At 41.4% G+C, this 15,285-nt stretch overlaps 1 protein-coding gene across 3 annotated transcripts; it reads right to left on the bottom strand.

Moving 5' to 3' along the window:
- Positions 1 to 1,297: 1,297 nt before the first annotated feature.
- On the bottom strand, positions 1,298 to 13,813 carry git2b (G protein-coupled receptor kinase interacting ArfGAP 2b). Of its 3 annotated transcripts, none has more exons than XM_054757831.1 (20): positions 13,625 to 13,813; positions 13,058 to 13,191; positions 12,855 to 12,979; positions 9,367 to 9,472; positions 9,180 to 9,266; positions 8,959 to 9,089; positions 7,298 to 7,392; positions 7,172 to 7,217; positions 6,909 to 6,960; positions 6,756 to 6,828; positions 6,184 to 6,281; positions 5,981 to 6,092; positions 5,320 to 5,471; positions 5,103 to 5,255; positions 4,334 to 4,543; positions 4,094 to 4,183; positions 3,652 to 3,728; positions 3,434 to 3,586; positions 2,599 to 2,662; positions 1,298 to 2,392 (listed from the first exon to the last, which is right to left on the bottom strand). In XM_054757831.1, exons 1-20 carry the CDS (start codon positions 13,674 to 13,676, stop codon positions 2,198 to 2,200), a joined length of 2,205 nt encoding a protein of 734 aa, XP_054613806.1. In that variant the 5' UTR covers positions 13,677 to 13,813; the 3' UTR covers positions 1,298 to 2,197. The 3 variants fall into 3 exon arrangements, with proteins under 3 accessions (XP_054613806.1, XP_054613808.1, XP_054613809.1); XM_054757833.1 differs by having other exon boundaries at positions 6,909 to 6,957; XM_054757834.1 differs by lacking the exon at positions 4,094 to 4,183 and having other exon boundaries at positions 13,625 to 13,812.
- Between the last annotated feature and the right edge of the window lie 1,472 nt (positions 13,814 to 15,285).

The following is a 15,285-nucleotide window of genomic DNA, read 5'->3' as shown; positions in this document are numbered from 1 at the left end:
GAGAACACGGAACTAATGTCTCCGGATGGGCGGAGCCTAAGCCGGCTGCTAGCCAACCACACCACCAGGGGTCCCTCCCACCTGAAGCCATTTCTAATCACGGTCATTTTTATTAGCGTGCTCAAAAATAACATACAATAAATAAATGTAAGTATAATAATTATGCTATACAACCACAATAATTATTATACTAACAGTGACCGACTAATGTTGCGGCAAGTGATCATATTAATTATGTATTATTCATTTACCTATTTGCCTTCTTGGGTACAACTATATTACATTTAAAAAAAAAAAAAAAACATTTCAACGGACCACTTACTACTTTCACTTTCCAAACATTAGTGTACACATATTCTCTAATTAGTTTGGCCACGTAATTGTAAGCGCATATAATAGCTCCAATTAAAAAATGTCCAAAGAATAATAAAAGTCTCAACTAAAATAATCTAAATATTTTAAAAAAAAAAACCCAATGAAAATAAAGATAAAATATGAAATAGTAACAAAAAAAGTATAGTTAAAAAATAATTAAAAATAAATTTAAAACAATATGACATAGTAGTAATAAAAATGTAAATACGTTTTACTATAGTCCCACCATAAAATAAAGCATATTGTAATAAAGTTTTAGTTTAAAAACATATATTTAAAAAAATAATGAAAATAAAGATTAAAAAATTACATAATAGTAAATTAAAACTTCTAAATTCTAAGACATCTAATATATAAATCTAAATCTTAATACATGACAAATCCAGTAAAAAAAAAAAAAAATATATATATATATATATATATATATATATATATATATATATATATATATATATGTGTTACAATAATGTATAATAGTGATAGAAATTTTCTCCCACTACAAATAAAACGTCACCAATTCAAGCTTCTTCCATGTTAATGGGTTCCTGCTGCCTTTCCATCACAGTAGCTGAATCAAACATACTAAATACATTTTTATTCATTGATTGTTCAGTATACTCTGCATTGTACATACCATGTCACATTTCTCCCACCTTGGAATAAATACTCCAAGTTTCAGCACACATTAAAAAAAGAAAGAAAGCAGAATGCATGCTAGAAAGTAGTTGGCATTTTTTAAATTAACAGCTAACATTTTTTTTAGCTGTTAAGTTGTAACGCTTGAAAGCATTTCTTTTATTGGCTAAAATGTAACCTTAACTTGCACTGACTTCACTGGGCTCCGTGTGGCCTGAGGTATTCTGTTACTTTTTCCACCACCACCGGTGAAACGGATCAGGCTGGAAAATGAGATCCAAGTTGATTGAGGGGAACGTTTTAACTTTGATGATGATAAAAAAAAAAAAGGTGGCCACTCACATCAATTGGCGAGGAGCATCACAAACAAAAGCTTACAAAAACAAACACTGGTTGAGGTTTTCTTCCCTCCAGGAGGTATGAGACCATGTACATAAATAGAATAGCATTTGGATTATTTTGATAAAAGAATTACATTGATATACACTTTTTTTCCATACACACTTGCATAATGTTTAAATGGATTTCACATGAGCCACTGAGGACATCTGCACACACTCACACACAGGCAATACACACATATTCACACAAGTATGGCTGTACCAATATCACTGACACATTACTCAGAAGCACATCTTGGACAGAGTGCAGACGGACAGCACTAGCAACGTATGCATTAAAATAAACAAAACAAAAAAAACACTGGGATATCTGACTGTTGCGATGGTAACATAGCCTATCTGTTTTGTAAGACAGGGTCCTACCCTACCTGGGTTATACCTCCCAAAACCGCAATGTAGCACCCTTTTTGCAGTTGTGTGTGATTGATGCAGTGACGCTGCTCCTACAATAGACTTTCATACTAAACACACACTGAAGAAATACTGTGGTTGCACCTATTGAATAGCACTAAAAGGGGGATGGTACAATGTTTGTTAATGGCTCAACTACTTGCTATTTTAATTGCTTTACACAAGATACTACATTGCACCTTTAAAAATATGTGGATTAAATCTCTTTGTGAGGTAAGATGACATCAGTCATGAAGTAAATAATAATAAATAAAGCGTCCGTTTGTTAAATGCTGCAAGCTAAAAGGAATGTATGTGTCGAGGACGTGTAATGATTGAAGTAGAGGTTTACCTCATGTGATATTATTTTTGGGGGAGAGGGGGAATTCTAGCTGCTAATTGTTGTTTTCTTTGGTGGTCACGGTGACGAGTTGCTTGGCAGCTTTGGCGATGTCGTAGGCGCACTGGATGACCTGCTGCGTGACCAGCTGGACGTCGGCGGGGCACGGGCCATGACACTCACCATGCAGCCGGCCGGCGCTGGAGGTGAGCAGGAAGAGGGAGCCGCGCACGGTCTCAGAGGACGGTCTCTGCAAGGAAGTGGAGGAGGTGGGTGGGGTCGCCAAGGCAACGTCCATAAATAACCTCTCATGGTGGCGCGTGTGAATGTAAACAAGGTAATCCAATGAAGAGCAAAAGTAATGCAATAAGCAGAGCAGACATGTCGGCACATTCTCAACTGTTTGTTTACCCAACATATCCTATTGTTACGGGGGTGGCGTAGGAGTTGTGTTACCTTGGGAAACAGAGCAGCCATCTCCTTCACAGCCACACAGATCTTCTCTGCACATGGCAGAAAGCTGGCGAGACATGGAGATAAATGGCGAATAAAGGTCGCCCATTATGCAAAAGTGCCTTTTGAATTATGTTTATCAATACAGTGGTGTGAAAAAGTGTTTGCCCCCTTCCTGCTTTCTTATTTTTTTGCATGTTTGTCACACTTAAATGTTTCAGATCAAACAAATTCAAATATTAGTCAATGACAACACAACTGAACACAAAATACTGTTTTTAAATTAAACTTATTATTAAGGTACAAAAAAATCCAAACCTACATGGTCCTGTGTGAAAAAGTGATAGCCCCTTAAACCTAATAACTGATTGGGCCACCCTTAGCATTAAAGCTACAGACACAAAACAGCGTGTTCCTAGTGGGGTTACTAAAAGCACTTTTAAACCTTTAAAATTTCAACATTAAGGCTAGATTTTGGACAACACACTTCCAATACATTGACCATTTAGTAAAAATTCCCGAAAACTACTATAATATGAGTCCTTGATGCAATCAACTGCAGTCCTGTGGAACACTACCACTTCTCCAAGCGTTGAAAATGCTTCCGGACACATTGAATGCACGGCAGGGCTAGAAATGTGGCACACAAGTGTGAAAGGAGGGTGAAATGCAAACGGTGGCAATCACACAACAGCACTGTGGAGGGTTCAACATAAACATCTGGAAGGCATCACCCCTTTTCAGCATCACTCAGAGGGATGAAAATCATCTTGTTCAATTAATCTGTAACCCTCATTTGTGAAGATTATTCTGTAACAACAATAATGCATGCGCTAACCTTTCATGTTTGGTCTCCTGGGCGGCCCTCAGAAGCTCCTGAATGTTCTTGGTGATCTGCTCAGTCTTGCAGATGACATCCTCCGTGCACGGCAGGGTGGGCTCTTCCTCACCCTCCAGCTCACCCTCCTCTGCCTCAGAAGCCAGAAGGGACCTGGGGGAAATGCTGTTACTGTCTGTTAAGAATATTAAAATGTTACTTTCCAAGACATGTCTTACCCAGTCTTCATTGCTTCAGAGTGGTTGGGTGCAATGTCGCAGTTGAGCATGGTGCCCTGTCCCTCCAAACTGCAACCCTGCAGAGACACCGTACTATGACCAAACAGTCAATCGGACCAAGTGCTTACGCAGCTGAAATCAGCAACATGCATTGTAAAAGACACAAAAAGCAAGTATTTAAGGCAAGATGCAGAGGATGCAATTAGTAGATGCAAAGATGGCATAAATTGTGAGTGTTCTTGAAGTACACTGCAATTGGACCTTTCGTTCAAAGAAATTGGACCCTGTGTCTAGATTAAAGTGGAAAGCCAAAGGTTGGTCAGAGCCATAAGAGAAGAATAGTGGCATGTGCAGCCAACAGAGCTGCTTGTAAAAAGACACAAGTCAAGGGTGGCTTTCAAAATCCCCTGCGGACCACAGGAGGGGTAGACCAGTACTTAACCCTTCGAGATCTCTCATCCCACGACCAGGACGGGGAAGAGGGGAAGGATGGGAGGGAGGAAGCGGCCGTTCCCAAAGGACCCCTCCCAATCTAGAAAAGGGTCAAGTCGAGCAAACTAATGAGATGCGATGAATGAACAACCACTCTAACAGAAATAAACGACACCAGCTCCAAGCCAGGCATCATCACTGTGTCACATCAACAGCCGAGCGGGAGCCACAATGTCCCAGGTGTGCTTACGTTGGCCGGGAAGGGCTGTAAGACAACTCCGTCCTCACGCCTGGTGTTTTCGTCGCGGTGGGGATACTGCCTGGGGGCGGAGCCGGTCTCATACATAGACATGGCCCGACCTCCGCGGGTCTGGCGTCGAGAGACAAGCCCCTGGGCGTGCTGTTGTCCGCTGGGGGCCTGCCATCGCAGGGTTGTATTTTCAGTTTGCAGGGAGGTCAGCTGAGGAACACAAAAACAGGTTTTACCTCGAGGACATCAATAATGCAGCAGAATACAGCTGAGCCTCAAGAAAATGTAGTTCCTCTACTTTAAGCTATTCTGTTGTTGCTTAGGGGGGTTGTTTCTACATTTTAGAAGTAGAATGGCCCTCAGTTAAGAGACAAATTCAGCCTAAATTAGATAACACATCAGCACTGGAACTTATTTACATACACAGTGCATACAATGTGAACTTAAGGTAGTGTGAAATATAGCTTGATCAGATCTGGTTCATGAATTATATGTAGTTTGTTATTATATAAATGAATGCAAGTCAAAAAGAAGGATGACCCAGAAGTCAGTTTCAGCATGGTGGTGGCTACATTAACCAGCAGGGGGCAGTTAAGTGAGCTATCGCGGCCAAGAGAAAAAGGAAACGGGGCTGTTGGGTGTCTCTGTGAGCAGTGTAACACAGGAAATGAGACAATGTCTTATTCACTGAAACAGACTTGATGTCAACATAAAAGGATTCATGTCCAAGGGTGAAGAGAGACAGTAGCGGAGGACTTGCTTGACTAACCTTGCCCTGCATCACTCGCAGCTCCTCACTCAGGTGACAGTTGACTTTCAGCAGCTGCTGTATTTTGGCTTCCGACGCTGTAAGGGCGCTCTTCACTTCCATGAATTCTTGCACCGTGATCGGGCCATCGGACATGTCAGACGACTCCGAGCTCTGCAGCGAAGACCACAGAATTCACTGGACATGTTCAAATACAAAAAAAATAAGTCATAACAACCTTGGTTCTTCCATCTGTGCAGTTGTTCCCACAGGTGGCCTCTTGGGCTGGATCTTCATCCGAGGCCACGCTGTCGTAGTCGGGCTGGTCGTTGCCCTGGCTGTCACTATTGTGGCGACTGTTGGTTCCCTGCAGGATCAGCTCCACACTCTCTGTAGGCAGAACACCACGAGTCCACTGAAAAAGTCTAAATACTAACTTAGGTCCGTCTTCTTTAGAAAACTGGAATTATTAACTTTACCCTTTCTTTGAAAAGTAGTCATGGGCATGATAAACAACTAACTGGTCATTTAGTACTTCTATTGCATGAAACTGTTGATTATAGCATCTTGTAAAATCTGAGGCAAAGTTGAGCGCACTACTTGGCTGCAACCAGAGGGGTGTTGTTGATTCAGTCTCGACTAGTTTGCATGTTATGGTAGTTGCCCCATGGCATTTACTGTAAAGTTTCGAGAAATGCTGTAAAACTCTAGTTTTCAAAGTGTAAGGCACAATAAAGAAGACTATCTTTTTCTAATCTGCTAATTTAACTTCGGTTGTTTTCAAAGGCAAAATGAATAGATTTTTCATTCCTACGTTGAGAGAGTAAAGAGTCCGGGGTAAGCAGAAAATTGTGTTTTTCATAGCATGGGGGTGGCCCCAACTGTAAGAATATTTTTACCTTTAGGACTTTCGCAGGCATTCCCCCACTGTCGACGTTTGGCATCTGTTAGAATATCAATGACCAAGGTAGCAAATTCATGAGCGCTAAACCTCGCCAACTTCTGACGACCCTTTAGAGAGGAAGTCATTTAAATACAATAGGTTAATAAAAACAATTCAAGTGAATACAAACAGAGGGTTAAAACAGGTGGAAGGACTTGCTTGGTTTCTGGTCGAGGAGTACTCAGGGTTGACCGGCAGGAAAGGCACAACTGTGCTGTCTGTCACAAGTGTGCTGTGGTTCTGCGTGGCCAAACACACTGAAAAAAACAACACATTAAATACCAATGCAACAGGTCATAACAACAAGGTTTACGCAAAATATGGCAAACCAAATCTGCTTTGACCCCTCCTGCATCATGCCAAGGATGTCAAAACAATAACAATTCAGCTACAATTTGATTTCAGGAATCAGGAAGGAGTAGGCCACAGGGAGCCATATCAGAGTGGGAGGGGAGCATGAATTGCATTTCAATAACTTGGAAGATGTGGACAAGTGCTGCATTCAAGGTCCAAGGTCCACTCAGTGAGGCAGCTCCACATTGATAATGACACCCTGACGAAAAGAGTGATGGTGCATTTTCAAAAGGTTGTGCTTGTGAATGCTCACAATGGCACTGCGCCTCGCTCCTGGCGCATTTTCTTTAAGTTTTATGGTTCATTAACACACTGCAACGCACGTGGTTTCACTGCACCAAAGTGAGGATGTACGCCGTCAGTGAAACACCACCTACCTGCGTCTGTTTCCCGCCTGTCGACTTCATCATAAACATCCATGGCAAGTTCTTCAAACTGATGATTACTTAGCTGGAAGAGAACAAAGCAAACTGAGAAATTTTGTACAATCAAGCAAAAACATCAAGTAAAAAAAGGGGTTAGGGGCTTACAGACTGGAGCTTCTTCTTTGCAGCTTTTGCAAATTCGGACAAGTCTAGACTGCTTTGGAGGGGGAAAAACATCATGGAAATTAATTTCCAACACAAAAGAAACAGTCTAACAATTGCAAAGACATGATGAATACTTACTTATTCCTTTAAGCATGACAAGGCAGCATTTAACAAATGATTGCAGTTAGTATAATATACAATGCTTTTCATTTTTAACTAAATCCAATAAAAAAAAGTGGTAGAAACAAAACATAACCTATTACCTGTCTGCCATTTGAGGAATGATGAAGTGCTGCCCAAACCTGTGATCTGTGATCAATATTCTGAATTAATTTTGAGGACAAAAAAGGAAGAGGCAGGAAGTATTGTACGTCACTCCGCCTCCTTACCTGGTCTTCGTCCACAAAGGTAAAATGTTAGGCGGTCAGTAAGTTCATATTGGATCTCCACTAGGCGCTCGGCCAGTTCCTGATGCCCAGCTTGCCTGCAATATAAAGTCACGCGTCAAGTAGGACACATGAGCATGAATGCCAATCAGATGATTCAGATTTTTTAAATACCATGAAGCCATTCAGTAATACTTACATTGCTTGTATGGAAGCATTATGTGCTATCCTGACTAAACTTGATGCTTCAGCTAGCATTCTGGCCCACTCAATTATGCTTCACTCGAATGGAATTAGTCAGACGTGACATTATCATCTTGTGTTCATTGTGTTGCACAGCTCGGCATGCTTCATGTCATAGGCGCTGTTTTTATTCAGTTTCAGTTTCTAAAATATTTATGTTTTCACCTTACGCCTGCGTGAGGTGGAAGGCAAGACTATCCATGTGATATATAAATAGCATGCACATCTGCTTTGTTTTTTCCTCCAAGGGATATGCTCACATCCTGTGTGTGGGTCGTTGATGGTGAGCAAGACAATAGTTATTTTCTACTGGAATCATTTTAATGACTTCACTTACCAGTTATTCACCAGAAACAGGTGATGTACAACTACGTTCAGCTGTGCCTCTATAATAATTAGGGCTCTCTATCAGCAAAAAAATGAGAATCGGATCGGATTATATCGGCCTGCATCTAAAACAGTAGTGACCAACCTTTTTGAGCCCATATACAATATATTTAAATTATATATACAATTTTATATTTATTTATTTTGTAGAAATGTTTACTTGGATTTTGTAGACACTAAAGTAAAAGGTGACAGATATTTAAAGCTTTGTTTTTAAATACAAACGTTTGTGTTATTATTCAACATTTCAGCTTTTTCTCATTATGCCTTTTGCTCTATTTTTTACCATTTTTGCTGTTTTTTTTAATGTTATTTTGTTTCTGCAGTGATGCAATGACAAATGAGCCCTTACTTTGTGGGTCAGGCTTGTGGCGAGGGCTCTATGAGCGAAATTACAACTCGGCTTGTTGGCTCAGTGTCTTGGGCGAGCGGTGGTGAGGAGAGAGAGACTGGTCATTGTGTTACAACAGATTTTTTTGGAGGTGCACGTCTATGGGATTATACTTGTGCCTTCATTTTGAGGTAGCAAAGGCAGATTTTGAGTCATATTAGCGTGCAACAACTACTTTTGTGCGCTCAAGCACATCGCTGCGCTCTGTCACTCCCTCTCTCCTTCTCGCTCGACCCTTCTGCACTTGTCTCACTCGGCGCGGTCCGGTGAGGGTAGCCGGTGTACTAGTATCTCCAGCCCGGTTTTGGGGACTGGGCTTTTGGCTGGAGCTTGCGGCTTGTTGCCTGGTCGGCGGCGTGGTGTACGGGCGTGTTCAGTGATCCCGTAGCCTGCGTAATGTGATGTAAACAAAGACTCTAATAATATTAAAACTTGTATAGTGAAAGTCATAAACAGGTTTCTATGCTCTAACTATGAATATATTCACTTTAGTAATATTGAATCCTATGTCGCGGAAATTCACTTACTGTGGTCGGGTCTGGAACCACTTAACTTTGATAAACAAGAGACTACTATACACGGCAAGAGATGTGGCTGTGTGCTTCAAAATAACAAGAAATCTTATGCAAAGTCCTTGCTTTACCTTGCATAATCAATAGGTGTCTTCCCACTGGAGTCCAGAGCTCCTGGATCAGCTCCATAAACAGCCAACAGCTCGGCTTGTAACAGTTGTCCCGCTTTGGCTGCTATGTGCAACGGGGTGTTTCCTTTCTCCTGTGACCAACCCCCCAAAAACTATTATTATTATTATTGTTATAAATGTGATACATGAAAGGGAATGCAATGGTTCTGTTATCCACGCACTGGATGGAAGAAGTTGGCCTGCGCTCCCAAAGATAAAAGCCTCAGGCAGGTCTCCAGGTTCCCTGTGCGAACACTGGAATGCAGTTGCTGCACACATACAGAGAGCCAAGTGGGTGCAAGTGAATTAACCCTTGTGGAAATATTTAACAGAGTGAAGAAATGAAGAATAGAGGGATGGAAATCTCACCTTGCTAAGATCTTTGGCGGTCACGCTGTCGTCTTCCCGGCAAGGCATGCGATGGACGAACGCCAACATCTGGTATTTGGCCTTGATGAACTCTGTCTTATTGGGACTGGACACAACACAGCATGCATGTTAAACAGGGTTTATTCACCGCTTGCAAGGTCAATTTTGAGCCAAACAACCGTATCATATTACATCGTATATACACGAGCATGAGATAAAACACGTTATACATTTTATAATATTATTTATACCCATCTAACAAGCAGAATAATACAAAGTTAGGCACTCTTTTTTTACTCGAAGAAATGCATTCTGTGGTCTAACATGATCATGGGCTCCTCAAATTGTTCTTTAGTCCGCCGTGCGAGTTCCTGTCGCAAAAACGCTCTAAACGAACATTTGGGAATGCCTGAGGATCATGTGTTTTTATGTATTTTGCACTCAGGAATTCCTCAAATACGTGATTTACCTTTACTATGACCGACACCACCCTTGTGTCCTAATAGATGTCACTACCGCATAAGCAGACATGACATCTGTAAAGCTTACAGTTGAATGAAACAAGTGTTGCTGTGTACAAGGCGGCACATGTAGGTAAATAAGATGCTAGGGCAAGCTGGAAATTGAAAAACTATTTCATGTCCATAGGTATTTTGTGCAGTTAGAGCAAAACAGTATTTTGGGGGGAATTTTGCATCATCCACAGTCCTTATTATGCGGGACAAGAACACACATCTTTCTCTTTTCTGTGTGTTCTACATAGCCGCCTCCTGCTAGCTGTTTTTGACAAAGAATGGACATAATTGAGAATCCCCTCTTTTACCTATAAAGTCTTCTAAAAACACCAAAACGCTTGTGACCTGCATATTAACCAAGCTATAGCAACATTGCTATTGTAGTATCTAACACGGAGGAACTCATTTTCTGGTGTAGTGCCACTGCTAGATGAACTGTACAGGGTATATAACAGTGATAGCTAGCACTATGTGTTCCATGTGTCACAATCAATATCAGCGTGAGTTACTTGATGGACAGTTGTCCGTCTGGTCCAGCTGGTGTGGGGCATCTTTTCCAGTTGATTTTGGGTGGGTGGAAAAAAGTTTTTTACCACTGCAGGGTTTGTTGGAGCAACAATTCTTTGTGCGTTGTGATGCAGTCTCTTAGCGCAGTATCCTCGCCAGATACATGATGGTACATTGACAATAAGCAACACTGTGTGCCACTCAGTGCAGCAGAAACACTCGATTTCTGTCGGCATGGTTTGGTTTGGCAAGCTCCACATTTATACCACTAAGTTATGCCGGTCAATGGGAATTGTTATTGTTGTTTATGTTTCACACGGACGTCTTAAAGGTGACGGACCAGAGCTGACAGTTGACTGCTCCCGGTATGTATCTGTGTACCATGATAAATAAAAAACACCCACCGAGCAATGATAATGCTCAATCTTGCAGTTTGTAGAGTGTCAGGAGACAGAACAAACTGAAACAGTCCGTGTTCGTTGCTATGGGCTCTGTGAAATCAATGCGCCCAGGAAAGAAGTTCCGGTAATGCTTAAAATGGTCAAAATAGGGCAAAATAGTGTATTACATGTTATCATGAATGTGCCTGTTAATACATGGCCACAGCATGTGTATAAAACGTTGTTGCTTTGTTTTACTTATACAGGGCTTTACAGGCGGAATAGGTGAATCCCATCTACGTGCATTATTTGCTGCCTCGTGCTAGCTGTTTTCAATATTTAGAACGCACATAAAAAAGCAAAGACATGTGTTCATGTCTCACATAAGGATTGTGAACAATGGGCAAAATTTGCATTTCCATTAAGTAAACAAACATCAATATGAGAAAATGAGGTATCTGTGTGCAATATTTTCGTGTAACATCTGTGCAAGACCTACTTCTAATGTATGCCTGTCTGTAGTTCAGAAACCAAACGTCCTTGGCCACTATATAAGGAAATACCGTACTGTTCAGTTATGTGTTGAGACTTTCACACCGTTTTAAATAACTTGCAATATTACTGCATGAGTAAAGTCTACCTCTCCCAAATAAACGCCAAATTGATGCAGGGTCTTTTCTGCACTTAATTAAATAAGCATGCAAAGCCACTTTCCCACACAGTATTTTTTAGCACTTCTCAACACTTTTAGTGTTAAGTAGTATTTGTGAGCAAAAGGTTCCTCTTCTGTCTGTTGAATCTAGAGTGGCTATTGCGACATTTTGTCACCTTTTTGGTGACTTGATCTGATCTTAGTTTAAAAGATCCCGCAAGATTTTCATAAAACATAATGATAAATTCAGTTCTGCTAAAAACTAGGGATGCGCAGATCAGGGTTTTATGCTGCCGATTCCGATATCAATCATCCGTGAGTGAAATCGGCCAATACCGAGCACATGGATTAATTGTAAATGTATTGCATTGGCCAGGGATGCCATATAAGGGGGAAAAGTTAGGACAATTCCAAGGTCCGCTGACTGCCATGGGGCCCAAAAAATAGGTAAAAATAAAAACGTGCCCTTTTTTTTCCCCCCATGGGGCCCAGAATTCCTAGCTACACCCCTGTTATTGGCTATATGATATGAAAAAAGGAACCATAAAATGACCTGAATTTAGAGAAACACATATTTGACTTACTTTTTCAAGAGAACATATATCACTCGTGAAACGTACAGAGGGGTGAGACGCCTTCTTGAGGGAGACTTTGGAAGTGAGCTCGAGACATTGGTGGAGCTCCACCAGGACTTCCAGTAGCACGTAGGTGGACTTCAAGTGAGGGAGCAGTAGACGAACCCAGTGTCTTCCACTGCTGAGAAAGGCTGGTCATCTAGTCCTATTGATTCAATTATTTTTCGGGTTTTTTGCTTAACCTTCTGACTGTCATGCACATACGGGCGAGTGTCCATGGTTGGCTGCGTGAGCTGCCGTTTTACTGATGATCACACTATGAGCCTCGCAATCTCACCATACTCTGTCACGTGTTTGTTCTGCAAATGCCGTATTAAATTTTTAACGTGCTACCCCCGCAAAATATTTTTCGTGGCATGTTTTTCATTTTATATCACTCTTACGAATGTCAGGTAAGTTCCACACGGCCAGACGTATTTGTTTTGGCTTTGGCGCGCCGGTGCACTGTAAAGTGGGCGAGGGACGCAAAACACTACATTGCGCACAAGTATCGTGAAAGGCCGCAGGCTGCAATACTAATAACCAGAGGTGATCGGCTTTTGTGATTGCCGTTGAAAGGCATTTAGCAGCGTATGCCGATCACATGCTTTTTCACAGAAATTGGCCGTTATTGATTCATGGCTGAGCATCCCTACTAAAAATCTTTATTTGGTGAAATAAGTTAGAAATCTTTGAGCAACCACACGATGCTGCTGGGAGCAGCATTCCACATCCAAAACAAAAACACCACAATTATGAATGAAGCGTCATATTCCCCCAGCTGAAAGGTTGAGATTGTGCAGCACACACAAACACTTACTGAACACGGTCCTGCGGGTTGGCTTTGCGTTTCCCACTCACTGAGGAGGAGGAGGATGAGGAGGGGTCCAAAAGGCTGTGCTCCCATATGGAATTGGCTCCATTGCCATAAAGTGTCTGCACCATCTATACAGCATTGTGGGAAATGTCTAATTATGCATGAATAGAATGTTGTGTGACGCTGGGTGGCCAAATTCAAGTCACCTGAAACTGGGAGGGGGGCCACGCTGAGTGGGTTAGATGCCTGACTTGAGAGCTGTGTCGTCCCAGACCTCGATGGATGCTGCAGCACTCATCACAGATCAACACACCTCTGTTGACAGAAGCCCAGCGAGGTTCTCGAAAACACAAACAATCACAACTGTCATATAAAAATACATAGTGAGCAGCTTACTACATTCATACGCAAAGGGCAGGTATGGTAACATTTTGGTTTGTTTCCCTATAAGATATCTGCAAACAAAACGTCAGTGACCTATTAGTAACAACTGTTATCATTGGTCCTCACCAGCTAACCCATGAATTATGATAACACACCGTGTAAATAAATAAATACGCAGAAAGGTGCATGTCATCTCCTACACACAAAAACACTACTACGAACACGTTTTGACCACAAGAGAAGCATGTAGACCCCATTCCGTAACAAATAATCCATTAGCATTAGCACAGATAAACTACTATAACTCGTTAGTGTTGTGTTCGGGTAGCTAGCACGTTAGCTCGAACAGCTAATGCTAGCTTGTCTGAGATCATCAATATTATTATTACCCGGAGCACTGCAGTCAGCGCAGACCTCTTTGCTTCGCACTCGCTTCGACATCCTTGTCGAGTCAACGAGAGACGCAAACACCGCAGTAAAATAATTTGGGGCGACTGACTTGGCTGTCTATGGCTGGCAAAGAGCAACAACTCTGCCCATCTGCCTTGCCTACTGTTGAACAAAGATCGGCCGCGACCAAACACTTTTCGAGGGTACTCGTCCTTGCGTCCTTGTTCGTTTCCTTGGTCGCGTCCTTTTCTGAACTGTAACATTTGTCTGCTTATGTTGCCCCTACATTGTGAATGTACCAACTACAGAGGAGTGATTTAATAAAAAGCCATATCCAAATAAAAATTAAATGTCACTCTGATAACCAATGTCATTATTTTGATGCAGCTCTTTTATTATTGGATTCCATTAACCCTGAAGAAATCCAGTGGAGATTTTGCACCTTTCATTTTTTTTCATTTTGTCTGAATGAAAATAGCTGAAATATATCAGAGGATATTCATTTTAAAAACATTTTAGAATTGTCGTAAATTAGAATAAAATAGCAAAGCAAGAAAAAACAAAGCAACAAAAACATTTGTTCCTAGAGACAAAAAATGTTTCCTTGAAAATACCATTTAAGATTTAGTACTGAAGAAAACGTACTAGATTTCAATTTTTACTTGTTACATTTGTCCACCAGATGGTGCTACTTTCTACCATTGAAAGCCCTCCATCCATCTTCTATGCCACTCATCCTCACTAGAGTCGCAGGATGCTGGAGCCTATCCCAGCTGACTACGGGCGAGAGGCGGGGTACACCCTGGACTGGTCGCCAGTCAATCGCAGGGCACATATAGACAAACAACCATTCACACTCACATTCATACCTATGGACAATTTAGAGTTGCCAATTAACCTACCATGCATGTTTTTGGAATGTGGGAGGAAACTGGAGCACCCGGAGAAAACCCACGCACACACGGGGAGAACATGCAAACTCCACACAGAGGCCACCGTGTGGCCCTCCCATTGAAAGCGTGCAGAAGAATTTCTTATAAGAGTGCCTTGCAACTGAAACGATAAGACTGTTTCTCTGTTGATGTTGGATAAGAGTTTATATATGTAAAATGGAAAAAAAGTGTATGTTTGTTTCTGTTTTCACTTTAGCTTTGGGGGGGGGGGGGGGGGGGGGTTACAATAAAAAAACAAAACAGTGGAGTTATGTAAACATACCGGCCTTTAAACAACTAAAAATGCTGTTAATCCCGGTTAATTGGTTCCAGGCTCGACCGAGTTTCCACTAAGTAGGTTTCTGTCTTTATAAATTGGATATTTTCATAGTTATGGCATAAAAAACCTGTTTAAAAACCTGCTTCTAAATACGTTTTAACATTATTAGAGCCATCTGGGCATGAAATAACACCCACATAGTCACCTTTACATTTGTATTACCCAATATATTAGATATAATCAGAAGAAAGAAGCCATTTAAGACAGTTTACCTTGTAGGGGAGCAGAATCGATGGTGGACAGGAAGTGATGTCGGAGTTTCAAAGTTGAGTTTTAGCGTGTTCTGGGTTATGGCTGCAACAGCAACCCCTGTTATTATTATGTTATTATTATTATTATTATTGTGCCTGTTGTGAGATCATTTAAACCTGCTGTTCAAGTCTGGTGC

Source organism: Dunckerocampus dactyliophorus, chromosome 17 (assembly GCF_027744805.1).
Source record: "Dunckerocampus dactyliophorus isolate RoL2022-P2 chromosome 17, RoL_Ddac_1.1, whole genome shotgun sequence".
NCBI lineage: Eukaryota > Metazoa > Chordata > Actinopteri > Syngnathiformes > Syngnathidae > Dunckerocampus > Dunckerocampus dactyliophorus.
The sequence above is the reverse complement of the archived record's forward strand: the minus strand, read 5'-3'. Positions and strand labels throughout refer to the sequence as shown.